This window comes from Pundamilia nyererei, unplaced genomic scaffold, assembly GCF_000239375.1.
Source record: "Pundamilia nyererei isolate P.nyererei 1_Seehausen unplaced genomic scaffold, PunNye1.0 scaffold00204, whole genome shotgun sequence".
Taxonomy (NCBI): Eukaryota; Metazoa; Chordata; class Actinopteri; order Cichliformes; family Cichlidae; genus Pundamilia; species Pundamilia nyererei.
Genome location: NW_005187605.1, coordinates 225,136 through 252,827, shown reverse-complemented (window position 1 = coordinate 252,827; position 27,692 = coordinate 225,136). Strand labels below are relative to the sequence as shown.

Below are 27,692 nucleotides of genomic sequence, written 5' to 3'. Positions count from 1 at the left end.
TTTTTTTTTTTTGATCAGTGCCCTGCTGGTGTTAAAGTAGCATATAAAAATGTTAGCAGTAGATGTATGCATACTATCAGCTAAAGTAATTTAAATGTGTTTTTTAAGTGAAAAGGCTTAAACACAAAGATTGTTGAGTGGAATAATTAAAGGTAAGGAGACATTTACCTCAAATGTTGACCAAAAACAGAGAAAAACAAAGCACAACACATGATATGCATGTTTCTTTATTTCTTAAAGAGAAATGGTGTCTAGACAAAAAAAAAAATCATTTATATAACACTAGCAATAGAAATGAATGAAAATGGGGTTCTCACAATACCGTATTTACAATGGTTATTAAGTCATTTAATTAATTAGGGTCATGTAGCATTTAAAATTAGGTAAGAACTCTTAGTAGAGAATAAGCAAATGACAGTAATTTCAAATTGACAATATTAACACAAAACAGTCATTTAGAAAAATGAGAGAAAAAACAACACCTACAAGCTTAAGAGCTATTACATTAAAAATGATGCACCTACTAATACAATAATCCATATAATCTGTGTAAAAAGCATGTAGAAAAAACACCTGATGCAGTTTGCTGATACAGTCATTGACCAGTTATGAGAGGTATGAAGGATTTCACAGGTAGATAAGTGTGAGAAAGTCCGCACTGGTGACTAAGGGATGGGGGCTCAGGCCCTTGCATACACTCGCTTCACTTAAATGTGAACTATGGCCTCTGCAAGTTCTAAGGCAAATATTGGAGGTGCACTTGTATCCATGTAATGCTGACCCATCCCAATAGTTGGATTAAAGACAAGGTGAGGAAACTCATTCTGTCTCTTCCACAACACCAAGAATCGGTTCAACTGAACCGAGCAAGTTTTACATGGCAAAAATTGATCAAATGTGACATGACACCTATTTGTAAACATATTCTATATTTATACTCTACTCAGTGATCTCAACCTGTGCACTCGACCAGGAAACCAGAATTTTTTTCCTTTTTTTTTTTTCAAGAAAGTTGAACAATCTGTGAGAAAGGCATGTTTTTGTTCGTATTCTTCAATAGAACAACCTTTGGAGTTAAAAAGCCAGTGTTTGTTTCAGAGAAGCAATGACAACAAACCCCCAAAACAAAACAAATCCAAAATTAAAAAACAACCAAAAAGAGCTACAACAACAGCAAAATTGTGCACATAATTAAAAACTGATGTAATGGCCATAAACACATTGTTTGACTGTAAAAAATATACAGGAAAAGTTCATTTAGCAAAATATCAAATTCATAATTCATTTTACTTGTGTTCAATCACTTTAAAGCTGCACTAATTCATATTTTTTGTGAACATGCAGAGAATGATCGACTGTGCATCTGCCTTTGTTCTGCATAGTTTAATTCATTGTGTGCTATTAGCCACAGAGGGCTGAAATAGACCGTTGGCCACTAGCTGGACAATGGAGCATCAAAGAGAGTGGCTATGTGTGTGTGTAAGTGTGTGTGAGTTTTTAAATTGTGGAGGTGGCGGGGCAGAGTGGTGTGGGTTTCAATTAGCACTGAAGGTTAAATGATATCAAAACCGCTTGAAGGAAATTTTGGTTTGATGCACAAACAAAGCAGGTAAAAACAAACAAAGAAAAAAAAAAATAGTCTGCTTCAGTACAATGCAGAGAGCAGGTGTAAATGCTTGGCACCCTGAGATATTAAAGGGATGGTTCACCCAAATAACAATAAAACATTTCCCAATTCTACAGATAGCTTTGGTTTGACATGTCAGTGTTTGAGAGTTTATCATCGCATTATTATCATGCAATGAATGACTGAAATTTTGTTTCCATTATAGTTGAGTGCAGGGAAAAGCACATGCACTAAAATCTGGACAAAATTAAACCAAAACCATCTGTGTGGGTTGATACCAGTAGAGGCAAGACAGCATTTTTTTTTGTTGTTGTGGCATTTTAAACAGCAGTGTTAGCGATAGCAATGGTACAAACTGTGCTGCGTTGATGTTAAATAAAGATGTTTAAATTATCTCACCATTTTTGCTGAGGATGCCCATAATTTGGACCATGCACGGGGAGTGTTGTGTCATCGTTCATTTTCCCTCTATGGGAATGTCAAGTTAAATTAATAACACAGAGAAATTCTGTGATAATATTGGAATTAATCGTCTCCCATGAGACAGCTGTTTGAATTCATTGTGTGCAAACAGCAATATAAAGAGGTTTCCTCAGTTTCTAAACAAATCAAAAGAATTAGAAAAAGAGTTGCATAATGTTTGTAGAAAATGTCAAAATGTCGATTATTTCGCTTTAGTTCTCTTGTTTGAATGTGACAGAATGCTAACATGGGAAAATACTGCTCTGCTTTAGTAAATATGTGCACGCAAATAAAAGAACAAATTAGAAATAAACTGTTCAACAAACAAGAAACAAGCTCAGTTGTAGAGGAGTCACTATTGCTCCACACTCATTCTGTGCCAATACGTGTACGTGTATGTGATCATATGTGTGCATGTGTGGGTCTTTGTACAAAACAGGGACGATTGAACAATTTTAAAACAGGTTTTTAAACTACAGTTACACTTTCTCTGTCTGGCTGTGAAACAGAAATTATCTTACAAACAAGGTCATCATTCAAACTACATCTAGGATTTACATCAGTAAAGGTCATGGGGAGAACTCCGAAAAATGTCATGCAATCTTTAAAGCCCCAATCCTCGAAACATTTGGGTAGAAAACAATAAAAAAACCCTCAAAATCAGCAAAAAGGCTAGTATGGCTAATTGCTATGCTTGGTATATTAACATCCCCCAAATGTCATGCTAAAATTCTGTTCACTAAAGTAAATTAAAGTGACATTAGAAATGACATTTGCGATTAAATGAATAAATGAATGAATTTCCTGTCACCTCTAAAATTGAAAAAAAAAAAAAGGTTAAGAAAATGAATAAATCACTTTAGTTGTACAAATTTAAATGACATGTTTTAGTCAATTCAATTATTAATATTATTTACTTTTCTTGATGTCAAATGATATATTATTACAGTTTACTCTTCCCCTTTCTGTGTTTTTATTTTATGTTGATAACTGGAATATCTATCCATTCTCTCAACTGGTTAGCCCATTCATTGTTGCAGCAGGGCTGGAGCCCATCTTAGCTGTCAGAGGGTGAGTGTGATGTACACCCTGAAAAGGTCACCAGTCTTTAAGGGCTTTCACAGTTCATGCCCACATTTTAACTGAGGAGGAATCTAGAATACCTCAAGAAAACATACGGAGCCACGGGGAGAACAATTGAAACAAATCGTTAGAAACATGTCGAAGCCTTCCTGATTTTCTAGTGTTTTACATATTTGTCACACTTGTTTCAGATCATCAAACACATTTTAATATTAGATAAAGATAACCTGAGTAAGCTGAATGATGATTTCATTGATAGAGGTAGAAAAGTTATCCAAAATAATTGCCCCTCTTTTTAAATCATGAATTAAAAGTGATTTACCACATTTTTTGAAAAGCTGAATTCAGTTTCATTAAACACACTCAGGCCTGATTACTGACAGACCTGTCTGACAAGGTGAAGCTGGCTAAAAGACTGTCAAGATCTAAAGAAAATGCTGAAAAACAAAGTAACTGACGTCTGTCAGTCTGTTAAGGGTTGCAAAGCTATTTTGAAGCCTTTGTAACTACGGTGAAAGCCATCATACACAAATAGAGAAAACATGGAACAGTAATTAACTGGAGTGACAGGCCTACCAGTATGACTCCAAGAGCAGATCTGTGACCTCCCAGCACTCATCCAGGAGGTAACAGAAGAACCCAGAACAACATTAAACATGTCCATCACATGTTCATGATTCAATAAGAAGAAAGAGACTGGACAAACATCTCATCTTGTGTTATCTTTGTCTAATATTTAAATTTGTTTGATGAGCTGAAACGTGTAATTGTGACAAACATATATAAAAAGGAAATCAGGAAGAGGGCACCACTGTATAACCTGATAAAATACATTTCATATACCTTTTACAGCACTATCAAAAGCTACTGGCCCACTGAAATAGGTTCAAATGATCATATAAAATGGACACTAATATTTATTTAACTTTTGATAACCTAATAAGGAAATGTTTACGGATGGCAAATTAGCTATAGATTCTTAAAACCTGGAACATATTTTTATTAAGTAAAATTATAATCTATTTCTTTAGCATCTTGTATTACAGGTTATTTGAAAAAAACAAACAAAAACAAAACAGAAACACGTTTTATTAATAAAAATGTAAAGCTTTAAAGTAAAGTTTTAAAATGACTTAATTTACTTCTTACATAACTACTGCATTTTCACACATGCATGGAGGAAATTAGGTTTCTAGTATGACAAAGCCAGCTGATTGGCTTTCAGCTAGCCTGGAAGCAGTAAAATAGGGCAATACTGTTTAGACAACAGAGAAAACTTGAAAACGTGAGAACATCAGTGGCTCATAAAAATTTCAAACAAGTATATTTTGTTCAAGTAAGCTTTTAAATGCAAATAAGCTTGTGTGTCTCCATAATGTTACTGATTGTACATTTGCGTGAAAGGTCGCTGGCCGGAGACACGGATCCTCTTTGAGGTTGTGTGCGGCGCTACCTGCTATGGTGACCGCTTGTGACAACAGAGCAGCTTTTCAACTATGCTAATAAATGAGTTTAACATTAAGGTTTAGCTTTTAAGGGATTTCATTTTCAAAGTACTGTATTAGATACTCATCTGTTTTAACATAAGCATAGCTTTTTTATAGGAAACATTAGAAAGAAACTACAGTAAAAACATGAACTTCAGCCCTGTTAGGCTAATAGGGAGTGCCAATTTGGATTGGAGCTTTAAAGTGCAATGAACATTTTCATTCAACCTTTGCACTGGAGTGTGGAGCTCTGCTACTTCTGCCTCTAGCAAGGGTTGACATATTTCAGATTCTTTATATATAGAAACGTGAAAATGCATTTTTATAGCAGAATGTTCCAGAGAGAATGCACAAAGCAAAAAAAAAAAAAAAAGCTAAACCAACTAACTAGGTTTATAGCTATTAGGTAGCATGCATGCACATTACAAAGTAGGGTGTTTAAAACAAATGCACAAGTAGGTTAAACACTTTACTATCTTATATGATTGCTACTCAATCATCTGAACAACACACACACTGCTTTCACGTCAAAGGAACTGAATTAGCTTATTCAATTTCTAAAGAAATAAAAATGTAAGATGAAATATTAGCTTCCTTCGGCATATTTTCATATTCTTCATAGATATTTTTTGCCAATTTAAGTGCTCCAGTCTCTGACTTTTAAGCAGTCTGAAGTAAAGACCCTCACTTGGGGCCAGGAAAAAAGTGCGTGATTTATGTTTGTATGCTTTTTCATTTTTTCATTAGTCAATTTTATCGTAATCAACATAAATTTGAAAAAAATAAAAATATCGGAGAGGCTTTTTGCTGTCTCCTATCATCAAATGACAACATTGTGTATAAACAAATAGGATATATTAAAGTTCTGGGAACAAATACGTTTCCTTAAAAAACAAAAAGAAAACACAAGGATTTTTTTTTCACATTTAAAGAGGTGTCGAAGATTTAGAAGAGCCAGCCTGAGCCACGCTCTCGAAAACACATCTTCAATTATACATGCAAGGGGCTCAAAATGTGTGTGTCGATGTGTGCGTGCCTGTGTGTACTGTGTCTAAATGTGTATCGAGCTGATCTCCTGAGTATAAGAACGCTCCCCTCGTTCGTTAGGCAGGACAGGAAACAGCAAAGCAACAATTTTTCCCTTGTTATAACCCCGGTGAAAAAGAAACATCTAGGCGTCTAGCTGTACAAAATCACTGTTACAGTCATCATGCTATATACACTTCTGCCAAACAAGCACTTGAAAGTCACCAGTACAACATCCAAATACAATGGTATTGCTGATGAGTGGGAAATAAAAATAGCCATTTAACTGCCTGCAAAAGCCTTTTTTTTCTCCTTTCAATTCCACGTGGAAGGCATAGGAGGAATGTTTTCGGTTACAATCTGTACAAATTTCTTCTGTACAGCAATACAAATGAGAGACGTTTGAAGACATTTTTGCATATGAACATTTTACAGTTTGCAACTTCCGTGTGTACAGAAGCCGTTTTCTCATTTTTCATGAATTAGGTTGAACATTCAGAGGATTTTTTTCTTCCTGAGTTTGAATTGCTGTGACCAAAAGTGTCACTCAGATATAGTGAAAGAAGAAACAGACAGAGAGAGAGATGCAGAGTGAGACAGAAAGAGGTAGAAGAGATTGAGAGAGACAGAGTGGCAAGGAGAGAAGAGGAAAAGACAAAGGCAGGAACTGACATACTGCTGGTATGCAGAGAGACAAAGCGAGCTGCAGTTTAGGTCCAATGAGGTTTGACTTTGAGTTGTGATGTGTGACACATGAAGAACAAAGTCTCCACTGTAGAGGTTGCTGCCGGGGCAAGTATAGCACCATCGTAAGGGTTTGGTGAGAAGTTCCACTCTGTCACGGTAATAGGAGAATTCCTGGAGAACAGTATTGCTGTTGTTAAGACAACTTTAGTGTCGACCGTCAAAAAAGATATAAATACAAACAAAGCTTGTTTTTCACTGAACACTGGCAGATGCTGACTGTCTCAACAACCCTGAGAGAGGGTTTGTCAGAAGAGCAAAATTAAATAATGAAAAAGAAAACAAAACAGAGAACGACCACTACTGAGTACAGTCCTTCCTCGGCTGCTCGTCAGTTGTACATTTGTCAGTCATTTCCTGGCAAAAATCCACCGTTACCGTCTGGTTGGATTTTTCCACCGGTGGCCCTGACTTTGTATACAAGCTGGTGGCGTCTTGGCCGTTTGTATCTTTGTCTGCCCTGTTTCTGACAGCCACGTCAGGGTCGCTCTCCGAGGGCCCGGGTGAACCGTGAAAGGTTGGTTCTGGTGTGGCTGAGCCCGAGTGGGTGGTGAGGTCAATGCTGGTGGTGGTGTTGGTGCTGAGGGAGGCCTTGGGCTCGTGGGCAGTGTTGTTGCTGGCAGTGGAGATGGCGGGGCGCAGCATGGGACAGTAGTGGTGTAACGACTGGACCTGCTCGGGGCTGAGCTGAACATCCCTGCACACCTCCTGTGACAGGCAGGAGAAGTTCTCCCACAACTCACCCATACATGCCTTTAGCTGGTTCCTCTCAGTCAGCAACTTCTCCTTCTCACACACCTACACACAGACACACATACATAGGTTATGACTCATTTCAAGATGCAATCGATAAGTCTGTGCACAAGAGTACAGCACTACAAAAAAGCTTTCCACTCATTGCCTGTTGAACTTTCCATTCATTCTCGTGCTTTTTACAAACTACTTTTTTCTCTTCTGTGCATTTTTGCGCAGCACTCCTCTTAGGATTTCTGTTTCAGTAAGGCAAATAGATGACAATCTCAGCCAAAGTCAGTCACTTAAACCTACAACTACAGCAATGAAAGACTGTGTCTTAAGTCAACCCCAACTCACCATGGCTTTTGGGCTGCTCCAGTCAGGCTTGAGAATGTTAACACTGATTTAACGCAGATTAGTGTACTAACACAGAATGAGTGAAGAACAAATACACACTCTGAGACAGGATGTTTCTAATTCTAGAGATATTGCCAAAATAGAAGAAAGCAGTCCTACATATTTGTTTAATATGCACACTGACGGACATATCCATATGGTCCCCTCAAAGTCTTCTTTTTGTGTTTCTTTATTTTGATCCTCAAACAAATCCAAGATTCCTCACGGTGTTCCTGGAGGCCAAGGTACTGCCATCCAGAGTAAGCCTGGTTAGATATTTAGGTACAATAACCTCAGTTTTATCTGAATTTAGATGCAGGAAATTAAAGGTCATTATGTGTGTTATCTGGCTTTGTTGATAGATACTCTGCACAGCAGAGAAAATGTATGCTATGCCTTCTAATGATAGAGTTTAAGAGAAGCATTAACGGAAGTCTATCATTAATTTTAGTATGTAAAGATAACACTCTATTTCTATGAAAAAATATAAGTCTGTTAGATAAGTATGATTTAAAACATTGCAGTCTGGTACCTTTAATACCAGCATGCTCTAATCACTCTAATAGGATATTATGGTCAATAGCATCGAAGGCTGCACTGAGGTGTAGCAGGACAAGCACAGAGACGAGTCCAATGTCAGGAGATAGATATCCTATCTGTTTGTGTGCGGCTACATTACATTATTTTGAACACAAGAAATGGTATTATGTGTTGTAATAGATGAACACAGAACCATAATTCATCTGTGATTTTGCTGATAGTTAATTATACTTCATTCCGTAATACTGATCTGGGGTGTCTGTAGGATGGCAGTGAGCGACACCAAAGAGCCACTGATCCAAAAGAATGTCTGACCTAAATGTATGATTTAATAAAAGAAATTGCACTGAATACATTGTGAACAGCAAACAAGGAGTTTTGAAGAGAACAATGTATTTGAATCAAAAGAGAATATGTAAAAATCTATGTAAGAATTAGCTAATGAAATCTAAGTAAGATTGCATAAACTGCATGAAAAATGAACTATATTGATATGTGACTGAATGCTCATATGTAACGGAATCTATAAATTTGAGAATAACACAGAAAAGATAAAAATATGATAAAGTGGTTTTCATGAAGTAACCTTTGCCCTAGTTAAAAGTGGGTGAAAGGTTGGAGATGGAGAAGCTGATAAGGTGTGGCTGGACATCAGGTGATTATATGTAAACAGCGTGATTGGATGTCCAGAGAGGAGGAAAGAGAAAGGGAGGCAAATGGACAAAAAAGTATAAAAGAGGGTGCCTAGGAACATCTTTTTTCGGGGAGTGGGGTGGGGGGGGTGGGGGGTGGGGGTTGTATAGTTAGTAAGTCAACACAACAAACATTGTCGTTAGAAGTGACACCCAGAAGGATGGCTTCTGTAGAAGAGGGATCCCTTGCAGAAGAACAGGATCAGCTCAGTTTAAGCATCAGAATATATAAACAGAAAGAAGACGGGGGACCACCGCAATCTGACTGCACAGAGAGAGTACAGCAGGGTTAGGGCTCCAGTGAACAGTCATTGGAGAGCAATGGTTTGAAAGTGCTGAGGAGAATAAAATGTTACTGATTATAATGAAATGGTTATGACTAAGGTGAGTCCGTGTCCAAAGAAGAGAGCAGCTTCTCACTGGGTGACGGCTAATGACAGTGTGTTAGAACAATCAATCCACTCACCAGCTTTCTGATCTCGCACTCCAAGTTGAGGATGCAGTCGAGCTTCCTCTTGCGACAACGCTGTGCTGCGATGCGGTTCTTACTCCGCCGCCTGATGTCATGAATAAACTCAAGTTGCTCTGAAGTCAGTTTGTGCATTTTCACCAGCATTTGGAAGTCATTCCTTGGAAGATTTGTGATTTGATCTACAGGAAAAGGAAGCTTGACCTGGCAAAATAAGGAAAATAAAAACACTGCGTAAAGGATAAGCATTTTTTCAGCTTTAAGACCAAAGACTTTCCAACTGTTGTATGGAGTCTGATATGTACCAAATTAATTATTTAACATTAGTTCTACATTCAGTTTTATTTTAAACTAGTATAAACTGACTGAATACTTTATGACTTTAATTAACTCATTTTAAACAAATAACCAAAATAGAAGAAAAGGCACAAAAAAGCTACTTTCAGCTGCTTCATTGCGACAGATGTTTGATTTGAGAGTTTTTACACCGGATGCCATTACTGATAAAACTCCAAAGGGGATTTATCTCGCTGGCTGGAATCAAATCAGCAACCTTTGCTTGCTAAGCAAACATGTTAATGACTACACAATTAAACAAATAACTAAGATTAAAGACTAAAATGAATGGATATGGGCAATGTTAGTTTGAAACAAATGAATTGTGAAAGAATATTATGCAGCCAACCTAATGAGTGCCATCTACTACAGAGACATTATATATAAACAACATAAAAAGTGTTACAGAAACATGCAACACTGTGGTAAAAAGGAGAAGAAATAAATGCTCTAGCAAATCGCTGGCTGTCTGAGTGGTGTCCAAAAAGCGATGTGGGCTTTATAGATAATTGTGAAACTTTCTGGAGGAAACCTGGTCTTGTTAGGAGAGACGGCATTCATCCATCACTTTGGATGGAGCAGCTCTTATTTCTAGAAATCTGGCCAAATTTATTAAACCCCCAAAACGTGACTATCCAGAGTTGGGACCAGGATGCAGAGTTGCAGTCTTACACGCCTCTCTGCAGCTTCTCTCCTCCTGTTATCCCCCCAAACCCCATCCCCTTAAAGACTGTGTCAGCTCCCAAACAGACAAAAAACAAACAAACAAAACAACAACAACAAATGATTTAAAGATTTAAAAAAATCACAAAGAAAGAACAATACAGTATCCACATCTGCACCACAGAGTAAAACAGTGAAATGTGGATTATTAAACATTAGGTCTCTCTCTTCCAAGTCTCTGTTAGTACATGACTTAACAATTGATCAACAAATCAATTTATTCTGCCTTACAGAAACCTGGTTACAGCAGGGTGATTATTAGAATTAGAATCAACACCCCCGAGTCATACCAACTATCAGAAACCTCGAAGCACAGGTTGAGGGGGCGGTGTGGCAGCAATTTTCCACACGAGCTAATTAATCAACCAAAGACCAAAACAGACTTTTAATTCACTGGAAAGCCTGATGCTTAGCTTTGTCCACCCCAGCTGGAAAACTCAAAAACCTATTGTCCACCTGAGCATTATTATTAGGATGTCCTAAAAACTCCTTGAAAAGCCTTCAGTTTATCCAAAAGCAAGAGTCCTGACAGGGACTAGAAAGAGAGAGCATATTTCTCCTGTTTTGGCTTCCCTTCACTGGCTCCCTGTTAAATCCAGAATTGAATTCAAAACCCTGCTCCTCACATACAAGGTCTTAAATAATCAGGCCTCATCTTATCTTAATGACCTGATAGTACCACATCATCCCATTAGAGCACTTCGCTCTCGCTCTGCAGGCCTACTTGTTGTTCCTAGAGTATTTAAAAGTAGAATGGGAGGGAGAGTCTTCAGTTTTCAGGCCGCTCTTCTGTGAATCCAGCTTCCAGTTTGGATTCGGGAGACAGACACTATCTCTACTTTTAAGATTAGGTTTAAAACTTTTTGCTTCCTTTTTGCTAAAGAATATAGTTCTCACTCACTATGTGTTAACAGACCTCTGAATCACTGAATCATACTTGTTATTAATCTCTGGCTTTCTTCCACAGTCTTTAATCCTGTCTTCCTTCTCTCACCCCAACTGTTCGCAGCAGATGGCCGCCCCTCCCTGTTCTGCTGGAGGTTTCTTCCTGTTAAAAGGGAGTTTGTCCTTCCTGCTGTTGCCAAAGTGCGCACTCATAGGGGGTCATATGATTGTTGGATTTTTCTCTGTATGTAATATTGTAGGGTCTTACAATAACATTTTATTTCTAGTTAATTATATCAATAATAAGGGCGCCCTCTGTGCTGCTGTTTGTTTCTAAGGTGATGGCTTAGAAATATGACTTAAAGCTCTGAAACTTTAAAATGGATCCATTGAAACATTTAACGTTGATGTGTCCTAGCCTAGCTGTGGAAATTGCTTGCTTGATTGTCCCAGATCAAAGTGTTCTTGCTGTCTTCTGGATTTGAGGAGCCGCAGCTTCGGCAGTGTAAAAGGGACTTTCCAACAGATTTTCTGTTTCCTTAATCACCTAATTAGTACATCCACATTTCCCTGACAATGTTAAAGAGATCTCAGATGGGATCCAAACTAGAGCAACTTGATGTTTCTATCACTTGGTATAGTTAGATCTGTCACTGGTCCTCTGCTTGTCCACTATCACTATGTCCAGTTAGTTAGCCATCAGCAGTGTTTCCTTCTCTTAGCTTGGTCATTCTTGGCCATGACCTCATCTAGTTGCAATAACAATTGCTTCTTTAACCAAAGAAACAATCAGAATCCTCAATGTTCAGCAGTGAGCTTTAGTTGTTTATAATATTTTTCTGGATGTTGGGTGTCGAAAAATCCAAAGATGACATCGCTGCTCTCGTCCCCAAAATAAAGGGAGTATTTGGCAGACATGACCTCCCAAAAACAGTTTGAAGTGACAACAGGGCACGCTACAGCTCATGAGAAGTTTGCAGAATCATTGGATTTTCAGCATGTCACAGCAAGTCCTCAAAGCCCCCAGACCAATGCTTCAGCTAAAAAGACAGTTTAAACTACAAATTGGATATGCACAAAACCCAGAGAGGACAACAAAGACCAGTGAAATACCTACAATCCCAGAGTGACCTCTAGAACAAATTGCAAGCAAAGAAAGCGGCATGCCAATGATGCCAGAGGTTTCAGTACAACAAAGATACCAAATCTTTGTTGTACTGAAACCACAAAACTACATGCTGGAGCGCATATCTGGGTACAGGAGCTCCCGCAATGCTTGTCTACCTGGACCCAATCACATCAAGCCCTAACAAGATATGTAATACAAGTAAATAAGTCCTTGATCTATAAATCACTGAAAGCAACACATACACATATAATACATGTTCAAAAAAAGGGGGGAAAAAAAGAAATCAGTTGTATTTGCATGTTATGTTTTCTTGTGATATACTAAGGTGGATCTGTGCTATGGTGGATCTTACTGTAGCTTGATGCGATAATATAACGCTGGGTAAACAAAAATGTGTAGGTGTAATAAAAGCTGGACCTGGATTTACTGGATAGACTAGAAGTCATGATACTTGGTGTTCAGTCCTGATGCCAGTCACTGGGACCCAAACCACCCTAAGGCTCCAAACCAGTGTCTGTCTGTGCCTATTTCCTGGAATATAAAACCAAAGAATAGCAAAAAAGCCAAGACTCTACAAAATGGGAGAAGAAAGTTTGTGGATCAAGAGTACCTGACCAAATCTCATGAAAAGAAAGACTCATACCAGCATAAAAAAAAAACACTTAAAGAAAACGGACTCCGTTCCCAGATGCTAGGGCTCGATGCTAGGTTTTTTCATTTACATTGGCACACCTGAGCCAATGGAGGAAAAAATGAAAAAGAGGGGAGTACCTTCAGATTGTCTAGGCGTTAAGAGCAACGTAAAAACTACAACTACGGGGAAACTGAGATATCACTCCTGGGAAACAGAAGATTTGACATCACGCCAGTGCTGATAGAGCCACATCAAGTAGAAGTTACGGGGATTTCAAAGAAACAAAGACACTAAGTGAGTGTTCCCTGTGTCTAACTGACACACCAATCAAGAAGGTTCGACGATTGTAATGTAATGTCAAAGAACATGATCACAAAGAAAGAACGAGAATAGCCAACATTTTCTGCTGTACTTCCCATGGTTTCATAGACCATACTAGACACTGTCAGTGCTACTCCTCAGCCTCCTATTAGCCATATCTATGGTATTAATTTCAGAATTCTATGTCGCCTTGTTCTCAAGTTATCACACTCACAAGGTTTTCGGAAAACTTACCCTGACCTTGAGGTCAAGATCACTGAGATTTGAACGTGTCCAGGAGTTTTAGTAAATGCAACTATGGTATCAATTTGAAGTTGAGTTATTACAATCATAAGATTTTCAAAAAACTTGACCTCTGACCTTTGACTCTTATTTATTTAGTTTTGAACTTGTGTAAGATTTTTTTTGTAGATGCACCTATAATAGATGATGTTACGTTGTTCTCAGGTCATTGCATTCACAGAATTAGGTGCCCACGCTGTCCACCCAGCAGGGTGACAACAATAACTCATTAGCCTTTTATGGCTGTGAGGTAAAAATGAATACATCGCCTACACTAATATTTCTTTTTTTAATCATGATTAGCTAATAAACCGCTTATCAGCAATAATTAAAGGAGAAATGACAATTGCGTCCTTTCTGTTATTGTAGGGTCTTTACCTTGAATATTAAGCATCTAGAGGCGACTGCTGTTTTCATTTGGGGAGAGCAAGAATCAAGGATTAAATTTCAGGCATTAGGGCTACATACGGATACAGGGGGGATGTCTGTGCTTTGCATGGAGGATTAGCACAGAGAAGCACAGCTGTGCATTTTGACTCACTGGTGTAACCCTAATTGTGAAGTATTTAGATCAAAGATAAATAAATATAACTTTCCAGTCTTTATTGGGACTGGAAATAAAAGCTTCCAAGAACTTATCTATCTCCACTGCAACATCTTCAGGCATCTAGTAGAAAGAATCCAATAACTTAAAAGCTGAAAGAAAAGCATGATAATTCCACTGGGTGGCATTTGACACAGTTTACCAGTAAAAATGCATAAATGTATAGTATTACATAGTTTACGGTTAACATGGAACACCGGACTGTTTCCTTAGGAGACTTAAGACTGCAAGTACGTGAAAGTACTTGGATATCATACCAGTCTGGGACAGAATACTTAAAAAACTAACTTCCGCTTGTTTGTTCATCATGAATACTATCACCATCTTGTTCTACTTAGGGGCTGGCAATGAGTTTCTGGATAAGAATATTGCCTTTCCCTCTTGAGAGACTTGTCTTTTGATATGACTTATGAGAACCCTCTGAATATCAAAAACAAACAAACAAAAAACTAATGAACAATAAATAAATAAACCAAAGGTGGACACAAATGAACCGTAAACCTTCTGTATAGTTATTTGACTGATGTGACTGACGTTTACTTTCTCTTTGAAAAAGTTTATAAAAATAAAGTAAAAAAACAATACAAAAATGCGGAAGAATGCCTTTAATGTTTACGTATGTTAGAACTACACAATAATATATATTGTGTAGTTCCTAACTTTGCACTGTTTATTTTCTTTAACGATTAAAAAAAAAACAGTTTCAAATTTTTAAAATTGAACGTAATTTAAACCCCACAACAGTTAACAATAAAATCTTTATTAATATCTTAAAACTTGGCTTTTGTTACACATCACGAGATTAATGAAGGATTACATTTTAATTTACTGGTAATTTTGAAATTAATCTACCAGGTAAACGATTCTCTCTCTGGGTTTGCTTGCTGTCAGACAGTTTCTAAATCTGACCACAAGATGGCAAAAAAGCCCCACTCCACACGCCTGAGAATAAGCGACTTGGTGAGATTTCAGCTCTCTGTGCCTCATATTTAACACACAGCACATCCTCAGCAGATGGGGCAAAGGTGATCCAAGAAAAGAGTCCCCCTCCATCTGTCCCCTAGTACCTGGAAGTGTGCCAGTTTGACAGATTGAGAGGGGCAGTGACTTGTCAACCTGATCTAAATCAGTATCAGGTGAACTGTGGGTGCATGAGTATCTGCACTACTTAGCAGCAGTCCTCTTATGCTGCTGAACAAAAGAATTAATGTGCTAAATAGATCTTTAAATAGGCCAGGAGAATCCAATCCAGAAAGCCACCAGAAGCTTGGTCCCTGATATGACAAGAAATCAAGGTTGTATCTATTTATTCTCTTTCTCTCAGTCTGGAGAGCAACAATAAGGCAGCCTCTCTCTCTTAGGTGATGGCAGACCTTACAATAAGCATATCACAGGCAGATCCACCCCAGTGGTATCTGTCTGCACCAGAGAGCTGTAGCTTTAGGCAGTGAGGGAAAGAGAAGAGGAATAACAAAGAGCCAGAGGAAGACAGCCAGAGAGCTTGGCAGGGATGAGAGGAGTTGCAGCTCTCCCTTTCTCTCTCTGTGGCTTCCTCAGTGGAGCACAGGAAGAACAAAGTCAAACAAAGGAGGAAGAGACTAGATAGAGATGCAGCTCCATGCTTCTACTATACTTGGCCGATGGGGCTCAGCAGATGCTCCCTTGAGACCTTTGGACACTTAGATGACTACAGACAGAGGTACGGCAGAGGCAGCTCACCTCTGTTTCTCCACCAGATTGTGTACAGCGGTGGCTGAGGCATCACCTGGTGCAAGTGCTGCACTCAGGGGGATAAAGCACTGTGCCTACCCATGACAGAATCAAAATGACTTCTCACTGAAGAGCAAATTTAGATCTCAGTCTGTCTCTAGGAGAGGAAAAAGGTTTGAGTTTCCTCATTAGAGGTACAGCCCTCTGAGCTGCCAGGGACCCTCATCTCGACTCGACATCTGCATGCAGACACATGAATAAATAATAACGCAAGCTTTCAAGGCCACACTCAGCTCTGTGTGCTCCTCCAGGGCACGACAACGCCTCAAAGACAAAAACAGGCAGACCTATGAAACATCAGGAGCAGCCAGGTTCACACAAAGCCAAGGGCAAGATGACTCCTCGTCTGTGATTAGAAGGATTATGTACCATAATGTGGAACGGACTGATATTTCTATGTGGCACACAAGCTATTTAAACTACAAGCCTAATTTAACGATTTAGTGAATTTTTCTATGTTCTTTGTATGTAGAATCAATAATTAACCTGACATTCATGTCTTTGGACCGTGTGCTGATTACTCTAGGATCTTTGGCCAAAACAGGCGAAGAAGAACAAGAGGGAAGGGGATGCCATGACCTTGTAATACTTTCTTTCTCGACTACTCACTAGTACACAGGGGATGGATAAATATAACCACTCCACCGCACTAACGAGTTCAGCAGCACAGCCGGGATGACAGAGTACGCTTCAGCCATGGTCATAAATTCACAGCCAACTGCTCTGGATTTACATTTCTTTGCAGCTCTCCTCCCCACCCTTAGTCTACTTCTCTGGGTCATTATGCTGGAAATGGGGTACAGAGTGAAAAGTAGGGCTCATCTGTTATCAGCAGCGGTGCGGTGCCAGGCATGGGCGACGTGTGCTGTTAAACAATAATTGATGTTCCAGTCTCAAATTCAGGATACAAATATTACTTATGTGATGCTTTCGACTAGAGAAGAGACAAGTTCTCTCACAAATTTGGAGCGTCTGCACACCATGCACTAAAATTTGTCTGACTGCTTATACTGTTGTCTTCAGTGCAACATCACCCTATCTGTCTGCTTCTCTGAATATGAACAATCCAGAACATGAAAACAGCAAGATGAACATGACTCAATGTCTTTTTAATGATGTGAAATGAGGCAGATAAAATTTCTTTAATAAAATAACAATGAGCAGGTGGGCACTCATGTCAGCCTAACAATACTGCCATACAATTGCTGTTGTTTTTTTGTTTTGTTTTTTACATTTGCTGCAGATCAGTATCAGGCTCATGCCAGTGCCTTCAGTGTAAAGCAGGATGTGGTAATTTACTTTTTTAATGTTGCAATGTTGAAGCTCTTCATTTGAATAAACACCTCCAACTTCTTAGAGAGTTAACCATCTCTGTGCCAATGACAGAATGATAGAAGAAGACAATTACTGTCTGGCCTGTAATATTAAACTGCATTTCCTTTTGTCTCCACTAACTACAGATGTTGCCAATTAAGCTATTTGATTCAATTCGATGCAATTTCATTCATACAGTGCCAAATTACAACTGCCACCTCGAGGTTCTTTATATTTTTGGGTAAAGACCAAACAACATCAGTGGGAAAATCCCAACATTCAGATGACCTCCTATGATGAAGTAAATGACCACAGTAAGAAGAAAAAAAAATCCCTTTTAACAGGTGAACGTGAAACATTACACACGCTAAAATGCAATCAGTAGGTAAAATTAGAATTCTTCATTGGTGTGAGTTGTTAATTTTTCCAGAAATCTCTTTGGCTGTAGTGATCTGGACTGAAATAATAATATCTGTATTAAATACATGGGCACGACTGGGGCTCAGGAGGCAGAGCAATTTGTCGGATTTTATCGAGAGCTCAGTGGTTTGGTCCCCGCTTTGTTCAGTTACACTTTGCAGGTCAAAATGTGAATGGGCAAGATACTATACAACAAAAAAATGTCCCCAACGTGTGTGTGTGTGTGTGTGTGTGTGTGTGTGTGTGTGTGTGTGTGTGTGTGTGTGTGTAGGGAGTTAAAAAAATGGTATAGGATAAAGTTGATTTGATTTCTTTAGTTTCAGCAACACGCAGGTACCATGAGGAGACCTGCCAGCCAAGCTTGAGTGGGACACCTCGATGGATGATCCCCAGTGGGACAGTTCACTGTGGTCTGCGTTCCACCTGCAGAATCCACCACAACCCTCACTTTACTCCTACACAAATGTATTTGCTCTGGAAGTTTCTTTAAAAGATAAAGCAATTTCCTAAAATTGTCTCTAGTTGATACCTCTGGCATAAGTCCGTGTAATATTTGCCTCTCATGTAATCCAAATTAAAATTGGATTTTATACTGGAATGTGCAGTTTATAATTCTGCATGCGTTTAATTAATCCCATCTCACATGCTTATAAATTAGATTGTAGAGTAGAATTTCCCATGCATGCCATTAGTCAGCATTTAATGAAGATCATGATAATGTTGAGACATTCACTGGTAACTGTTCTGCCCCACTCTGAGCACTCTGCAGTGCCACTGCAAATTAAAAACAATATCAGACATTTAACTGTCAAAATAAAGAGGAAACAGATATAAAGAAATGGGTTGGCAAATAAGAAAAGTGTGTCAAACTTCATCACAGAAAATCCAAAAACAAACCTTGTAGTACTTGACACTATTACTGGGAATGTGGGTACAAAACATCACAACACTGGTTTGCCAGTGGCTAACAAGTCAACATTGCAAGAAGTCTGCAGTTTACCATTGGATGCTAAATGTCTCTGTGCTTCCAGGACCTATGCAAAGCCTCAAAGACGAGAGTCACTGGAGTCATTTCTGTGTCCCAGACAGCCCTGTGTTTTTAGATGTATTGCCCCTATGAAGCATGGAAAGCAATAAACAAACATCCTCCTAGTTGAAACAAGGCTCTCCCATTTTTGCCTACGTAGATGTTCTTACCATCATATTTCTGATTCCATTACAACATTAAACTATAATTCCAAAGAGTACTTTGATGCTAATGTACTGCCTACAATTGCCTGGAGATGGTAAGGTAACAAAGGCACCAGTTACAAAAATTTAATGTGGCATCTTATTCATGTACTGGTATCACTATTGCATGCGCCTAAAAAACAGCTCCAAAGATAACATTATGAATGGCAAATCTTTATTTAGACCACAGCCACATCATATCTAGACTAGAGTAAAGTTTCTTTGGCATTTTGCAAGAGGAGCGGAACTGATATTAAGGTCTGTGCATTTCCTGTCCTATTTTATGTGTTGCCTGACAGGAAAAAAAATATCAATGTGCTGATGTATCAGGACTACTTCCTTATTCCTCCCACTAGCTCTGAGATCAATATTTGCACTGCTGTGGCCAGACTATACGCGAGAATGAGCTTTACGCCCACACCACAGCCAGAGCTGGAGGTCTGACAGCTACAAGGAGACAAACTGGGGTACTAATGCTGCTTGCGCCAGATGCATGATACATGCTCAGCTTAGATAGTGCTGCTAGTGGAGATTTGCCTGCACTGTCATAAGCAAGTAGGACTGTGGCAACCAACACAGCATTAGCTATAGATTTGAGTGATCGAAATTCTCAGGTCTCTTTATTAACTCAACTAGTGACTAGTCGCGTGGTTCTGGCATGCATACAGCAAAAGAGCTCAAATCAAGACCACTAATGTGATCGCTGCCAATAAATGCAACAATCAGTGACACAAGTTCATTTATTAAATATGCTACGAATCTGGCTATGTTCTCCCTGTGTTTGTATGGCTTTTCTCCAGATCCTGGAAAAAGTGAGTGGTTCCGTGAGAGGCTGGCAACACTGTCAGGGGTGTACCCTGCCTCTCGCCCTACGGCAGCTGGGACACTTTTGTCATAGATGTTTAAGATCGAGCTCACTTTAAACAGTTTGTATTCTGTTTAGTCTACAGAAATGCATTATATCTCTTAAATGATATGCTTGTAGCGGCTGTTATATGTGGACATCAGCTCAGAAAGACAAGCCTACATCTTGATTTTAAAAGTATTTAAAAATACATAAAAAAATTATCTTGATCATTTATTTCAAACATCACAGTTGAAATAAATGGATTGTCCCCTGTGTGATGTGGTTATTACACTGGACACATTATTAATGAAAAAAAAAAAAAGGCAGAGTAGTAGCGAAACTGCTGGTTAAACTTTGTATATTTGGTCAACCAAGATATTTTTCATACTTTTGCAATTTTTAATTGATGTTGATTTTTTTGATTTCACTAGATAATAACTGCTTGCTTTGGTTACTCTGATGGTGACAGAGCGCCACTGGTGTGTGGCTAGTTGTGTAGTGCGACTTAAACAACGCCGTACGCTGTATGTTCCAATTTACCATTTGGAATTGAAATGTAATTTTTAGGCTGTTCTTCTGGTTTTATAGCTCAGTGCTATAAATTAATCCCATGTTACAGTGGCATATTTAGCAGGCCCTTCAAAGGCCCATAAATCTGATGGTAGAGGCTGGTATGCATCGTGCAGTGAATGTGATAACTACTCATAACTGCCAAGCTGCTTTATCTCGCAGCTCTGTTTGTGCAGCAGAACAAAATTCTTTCCACAGTAAAGCACAATCCTGTCATGTAGCTCCAAACCTTGCAACGCACTATCTCGCTCTGTGAAATGAATCACCATGGCAACACTCCACTATCTCTCTCTCTCTCTTTTTGCTCTCAAGTTCAACAAAACCAATTCTGCCTACACTTCAAGCAAATATCAGTGAATGTCATATCATAAGACATGTGCTCTTTTGGAGCCTCCTGGAGCCAAAAGGTCATAAGTTCAAACACTGGAGCAAAAAGACTGTACAATCCAGCTGTCTGGGGAGTGTGTCACAGCTTATTTGAGATATATACAATTTAGTGCTATTAACAGCTACTAATCAAAGGTAAAAAATAAATAAATACAATACAATAGAACAAAATATTTAGAAAGAGACACTTTGGAGATGCAATGTTTTCACCTAACACAGACAGACAATCATTTGCACTCAAATTCACACCTAACAGCAATTTGGAATTACCAATTAACCCAACTCGTAACATGCATGGCTAACATGCATACCCAGAGCCAAGCTAACACGAGGAGAACATGGAAAAGGCCCTGACCACACAGTGGATCTAAGATTCAAAGCGAAGATCGAAATTTTGCTTGTAAAAAACAGCATTTTTAGGCCATAAAGTTTTTCTCTGAGAACTGATTTTATTATCTTTCTCTCAGATGGGAAATCTCCTCCATGTTATTACACCAAGACTGGACTTTTTCTGAGAATTAAAGAGTCTATCAATGATCTTTACCGGGTAAACAACAGTTGTCTACATTTAGGAGTCTGGTAGACTGAGGGAGGAGGATGTGAAGGGATGGGGTGGGGTGATTAGAGGATTTGCTGTTATGCTTGTCAGCACTGTTGAGCTGTGTTACGGCTCCATCATGAATGTCACACCTACTCACTTCCAACTCACTGCAACCCCAGACAATTAAAAATTTACTGACACAGGACATTGTAAAGTAGTGGTTGAAATTACTTTGCAATATGCAAAGCTTGGTAGAAGTGTGGCCAAAAGGGGCCAGGTGAGGGTCTCTCACTAAACCTTTACTGTCCCCTATCGTTATCATATCAGTACCATATCATATAAGTGGGTAAAATTACAGATTAGACAGATCTATAAAAAACTATTCTGTCCTTACGTAAATGAAACTACAACAAAATAACAATTCAGTTTTAGCCTTTGGGGATGCACAATAGCAACTGGCTCAAGGCCCCTTATAGGTAAAGACATTAATACAGAGAAATCCCTAACAATGGGAAGACCTCCCTGAGAGCAAGCACTTTTAAATTTCATCTGGATTAAACAGGGAGCAAATGCAGAGAGTATGGGAGAAACAAGCTCTCTCTTTCAAGTCCCTGTCAGTACCCTCACTCTAGCATTTTGGATCAACTGAAGGCTTTTCAGGCACTTTTAGAAGCTCTTGTGCTTGTTAATAGCAGATGCAAAACAAAATATCTTTAGTTTTGAATATGGACTCCCTCACATCTGCCTCAGTGTCAGCACCACTGGTGGTTACTCACTAGACATTGGACGTCGGCTAGATGTGCGGACTTGTCTATATATTGGTTCTGTTGGACTACGACCAATTCTGGACATCTGTACAACATCCAAACCAGGTCCACAATTTGGACGTCCAACCATGGCCCAACTTTGACATCAGTATAACGTTAACCATTTGAACTTTATACCAGGCCATTTTTTTGGACATCATCTGGACATCCATGATAGATGCAGGGAATTTACATGATTAGTAAATATAATATTTTTTAATTTACAAATATTAACAATGTTGTTATCAACATGATACATATGAATATGGATTATTTATAAACAAACACAATTTATTATGTGTTAGCCTGCTAAATTATTCAGTACCCATGTTTCTTTGTTGTTGTTATTTTACATTTTCCTGTTTGTCTTTAACTGGTTTATTTTAATTAATAGTCCAGTATGAACTGGACTATCTGCTCAACAGTCTTTGTTGATACACACATTTTTCAAGCTGCCTGTGAGAGGCTGAGGAGATTTCGATTTGAAACCCACTGTGGAACTTCTCACTTTTGTTTTTAGCTCAGGTGCCTGCTGTATCTTGGAGATGTCCGCTGATCACACCTTTACACATAACTGTTTCTTTACAGAAAACATGCCCTCCACCCTCTGGAAACATGGCACTACAGAGCCTATAGAAGCAGTACAAAAATGACGTCTAGAATGAGTCTGTTTGACTTTGAAAAGACGTCCACAGCCACACTTTAGCCTGTACACAGAGGTCGTACAGACGACAACACTAGACCTTCAAGAGATGTTGAACGAAAAAAAGACCTTGCCTGGTGTTACAAAACAACCTCTTCAGTGGACCAAAATTGGATGTCCAAAAATGACTTATAAAAGATGTCACTCCAATGACAGCTCTAAATGTTAGACTCATGACACACATCTCTGAAAATGCATAAAATGCATCTATAATATCAAAGCACGTCTAGGTCAGAGACCGAATGATTAACTAAAGGCGGCAGCTTTATTGCTGGAGAACGTTCGAACATAAAATACAAGAAAACTAAACTAGGAACTCAAAACAAGAAGCTCAAACTAGAAAACTGGGAAACAGAGAACCAGAAGCACGGAGGAAAAACACAGCATGGTGAAGGTACAATGCAACAAAGGGCAAGGGAAAACACAAGGCTTAAATATACAAGGGAGTAAAGAGGGAATGGGAAACAGAAGGGAAACACAGCTGAGACTAATCAGCCATAACGAGACAAGGGGAAGCAAAACTAGATACACTGACATAGGGCACAGAATTTCAAAGTAAAATAGGAAACACAAATGGTAAAAATGGTCTGCATTTATATAGCGCTTTTCTAGTCCCTAAGGACCCCAAAGCGCTTCACACTACATTCAGTCATTCAGCCATTCACACACACATTCACACACTGGTGATGGCAAGCTACATTGTAGCCACAGCTGCCCTGGGGCGCACTGACAGAGGTGAGACAAGGACGAAGATGCAGACTAGACACTGAGACAGAGACACGACTAACTGGGAAGACAGAAGGAACATGGAGACAAGAGTGACAAGACGAGGAACACGAGAAAGGCAAAAGAACAGAAATATATCACAAGCAGAACCAAAATCCGTGAATATCAATAATCAAAGAATACAACTAAAACACACAAAACACTGGGTCACAGACAGTTTGTGCTGCTGTAAATCTTGCTTGCAACATTCCTTTTACTACACAATGATTTAATGACCGCTAATGGAGAGCAGGTAAATGCAATATAATTAGTGTTGGTGGACTTGAGTATAATAGCTACACTCTGTGTTAGATGTGAAAAACAATGTTTTATACTCACCTCTGATCCTTGCTCCTGCACGTGGCAGGACTCGCTGTCTCCCTCTGAAAAGGAGCCCGACTCGTCACTAGAGTTGGTGCCATAGGACTGCTCACATTTGATCTTGGGCCTCACCTGGTTAAAAACAACCTCCCCTCCTACACTTTGCTCCTGCTGGTCCACATTGAGACAGCGAGCCACATTAGAGCATGGCGAAGAAGAAAACTCAAACTGGGGCAGGCTGCAGGGAGACCCTCCGCTGCCATCCTCTGCGTAGGAGTATGAGGAGCAGGAGCTGGAAGTTCTGGTGCGAGTCTCACAAGGCGGTGAGCGCGGGCATACTTTGATTGGCACTGGGCAGCTGGTGTTGGGCCTAGGGCGGCACAGGACTTGGGGCTCAGAAGAAGTGGTGCTGGGACAATAGGACTGGGAGGTGGGTAGGGAATGGCTAGCTCCAGCCCACAGCCCCTTTGTCATGTGCTCAGAGAGCTCAATCTCCAAAGAGTTCCCAACAGGGTAGGAATGCGCTGGGTTTCCCAGGCGATTGCAAGCCCCTGAGGAAAATATGACACTGCGGCGGTCGATTTCAACTTCCTGTTTGCAAACCCCATCGCAGGAAGTTGATTTGTGGGACAAACTAGCAGGAAAACCATCCACCTCTTTTGGGGATGCAACAGATAGAGCCACCTCCCCAGTGAAAGGGCCTAAGTCTTTTGTATGATCTCCCTGAGAGTTTCCTTTGTCCTGTGGGCAGATAAGTCTGTTGGCGAATAGCTGCTGTGACGTGTTGGGCAGACTGGAGATGTCAACTCCTTTCTTGAAGAAGGCTCGCAGGCAGGAAGGGGACTTGGGTCTCTTGGTTCTTTCTACAGATATAGGGTTATCCATCTCCATGGCTGTTATGACATCCGTATCCCTGGCGTCCTGCTCATCCCCTGACAGGCACAAAGGAATGGCCTCTTCCTCTGCCTGTGGTTCCACTTTGATCTGTGCCAAAGGCAGTGTGCCCTGATTTGCCACTGCCCCACTAATGGTGGTCTCCTTTAATGTGCTTGGAAAACCTGAGGTACTGGTATGTGAGGAGGAGTCATTATTGTGCTTGTTGCAAGCCCACTGGTATTTCCGGTACTTGGGGCATCGCGGCAGATCCGATGCTCCATGGCGATCGAAATCTGGCCGGCTATCTGTGAAGTTACCAGGCATAGCCATCGTTAGCCGATCGTTGTCGGGGTCTCGACACGAAGTAAGGGCATCTGCACAATGTCGGGCCATGGGGGAGGTGGGCCTTTCTGCTTCTGATTGCATGTTCTCATCCTCCAAGTTATTTACTTCTCCTGCCACCTTGTGGCAAAGCAGCAAGCCGTCCTCCTCACTGCGCAGCTGAGCTTCCAGGAAGCGAAAGCATGAGTCCTCGAGGTTGTGCATGCGCAGGAATTCAGCACAGCGGATGACCTCCTGAATGTTTTCTCTGCTGAGTAACAGCTTAGCAGTGTAGGCAAACTGCAACAATGGGGCGAATCCTCTGGCAGTGACCTGCAAAAAACAGGGAAATTGCCAGCATTACTATCAGCGCAGCTATTGTTCAGAGCACTTGGAGTGTGGTGAGACAAACTGACAGCTCCAATGACATACAAAAACACTGCAAAGTACTGGTTAATCTTTTTATTGGGCCAGCACTGAGCATTCTATACAGAAGTAAAAGAAGATCTGGTGCTATACTGGACGTAGGTACGTTGTGTCCATCTTTGTGCTCATAATACCAATCTGTGGGACATTCCAGCATCAACACGTCTGCTCCACAGTCATACAGAGTTGGCTTTGCCTACAGTCCTGCTACTGCTGTATTTGCAAAATTCTTATTTGCAGTGAGATGTATAAACACATGCAGTGGTTTATGTTTAGTTACCTATTTTTACCCTTGACATGAGAACTATAAAACAAAGAGATAGCTGTACTTCAAAGCTATATGATAGTAATTCTTAAAATAATTAGCAATGATCTTCACAAACTGAACAGTAGATCATAGCGAAAGTTTCAATATTGATAATAAATTAATACTTTTTGGATAATAATACATAAAAACACTTTTCCTTTCACATTTTGTATGGTTTCCGCCTATTCCCATTGTCACTATGTGGCATTGGCTAATAGAGGGAAGCTTTCCATTCCATGTTTGTATACTTTATGGAGATCAGCATTAGATTCACACTAGGTTGTGTTCAGCTCTTTACTCTGGCTCTACCAACCAATTCCTGCAGGTTTATCCCAGGTTAGGTTAGGTACATACAGGTTAGGTTACTTCACTGGTGACAAACACAGTGAAGGGAATGTGATAGAAGCTACTTTTGAGTGTCCATTAATGTAAAGTCTTTAGCAGATGCTTGTAGATGAAAAGCATGAGTAACACAATATGGGTTTAATAAGCCCAGTGTTTAGTTGTTTAGCTGTCTTTGCTGGGGGAAGCAAGAAACTAAATTACCCATGGTATTCGGTGTGCTCGAATAGCAGTAGCTTCCAAAGGTGCTGCAGTCACTGTCAGACACCCCAGAGAGCAGCAGCAACAATCTGTTTTTTATAAGGACTGTTGGGGAAACTGCTTTGACTACCAGTGGCTTAACACTTTACACTGGACTGGTTTTTATATGGCACTTTTCTACTCTTCCTAGCATTCAAAGGGCTTTATACAAGACACCTCATTCACGCCTTTAACACAAGAACCTTTTTTTTTTTTTAGCTTAAATGCTTTCTAATATTCACATACATTCACACTCCGATGGAAGCATCAGAGAGCAACTTGGAGTCAGTATCCAGCATCTAAGGATATTTATTAGTAGAGTGGAGCAGCCAAGGTTTGAACCACCAACCCTCCGGATTTTGGCTTACCCAGGTAACTTCACCCTGGGTTTTCTGCACTACAAATGTGGTTCACTTCTTACAAGGGTAGATCCCCATGGATTTTTATTCTTTGTTTTCTTTTTTCTTCTGTTGGCGGCGAACAAATTTATAATAATTTTATTGTTCGCTATGATCCAAAAAAATGACTACTGTACTTGCTGACCTCACATCAAATTTGTACTAATTTGGAACTTTATATTTAGTCTTTACTCTCAAACCCTAAAACAGCACATAGTCTGCAAATGAATGAAGAAGAAAATAAAAACTAAAACTGTCCGGAGCCCGTCATGTTCAGAATTTGGATTTAAAATCAGGTGAAAGAACCAAATTTTCTATGATTCTTTAAAAAAAAAAATAACAGTATAAAAATACGTTGTTGCACTTTACCAAAACCACAAAGTGGTATATTAATGCTGTGTTCTACTGAATTCTACTTACCTCTTTCATACTCCTGGCAACAACAATACAGCAATACCTAACTCTCCTAATCAGTCACATTCATTTCACTTTGATGTGCGACAAACCGAGGTGATTTCCATGTCTCTTTTATCAGGCTGTGGGACAGTAAGTTTCAGTGTTTCAGTGGATCCACTTTACATTTTCAGAGCACTTTACATCACCTAAAGCAACTAAAGCTGTTCATAAAAAGTAGTTCAAACAACTGTAAGAATATCAAATTGACAATGTACTTGTAATATAAACTAGATAGATAGATAATATAATACAATAAATATAATATACCAGCAAATAATGCCACTCAACTGAGTGTATTTCAGACTAAAAGAAAAAAGACACTTAAAACAAAAATATTTAACTTTAGTTGTTCATTATGTCCATTAGCTACTCTGCAGAAAGAAGTCCAAGTAGGAGCAGTGTAGTATGTACATGTACATATATCTTGAGCTCATTTGTTGTATGGAATGAAGAAGATACAAACTGCCATGTATCGGG

The 27,692-nt window shown here is 39.4% G+C and overlaps 1 protein-coding gene across 3 annotated transcripts in view; it reads right to left on the bottom strand.

The window, feature by feature from the left end:
* Window positions 1-6,294: 6,294 nt before the first annotated feature.
* bach2b (BTB and CNC homology 1, basic leucine zipper transcription factor 2b) overlaps window positions 6,295-27,692 on the bottom strand; it is a 93,602-nt gene continuing 72,204 nt past the window's right edge. For all 3 annotated transcript variants that reach the window (XM_005747763.1, XM_005747764.1, XM_005747765.1), the window contains 3 exons: window positions 23,868-25,379; window positions 9,259-9,465; window positions 6,295-7,227 (listed from right to left, as the gene is read on the bottom strand). In XM_005747763.1, the coding sequence (XP_005747820.1) occupies window positions 6,730-7,227; window positions 9,259-9,465; window positions 23,868-25,379 (2,217 nt within the window). In that variant the 3' untranslated portion in view covers window positions 6,295-6,729. The remainder of the gene's footprint in view (window positions 7,228-9,258; window positions 9,466-23,867; window positions 25,380-27,692) is intronic.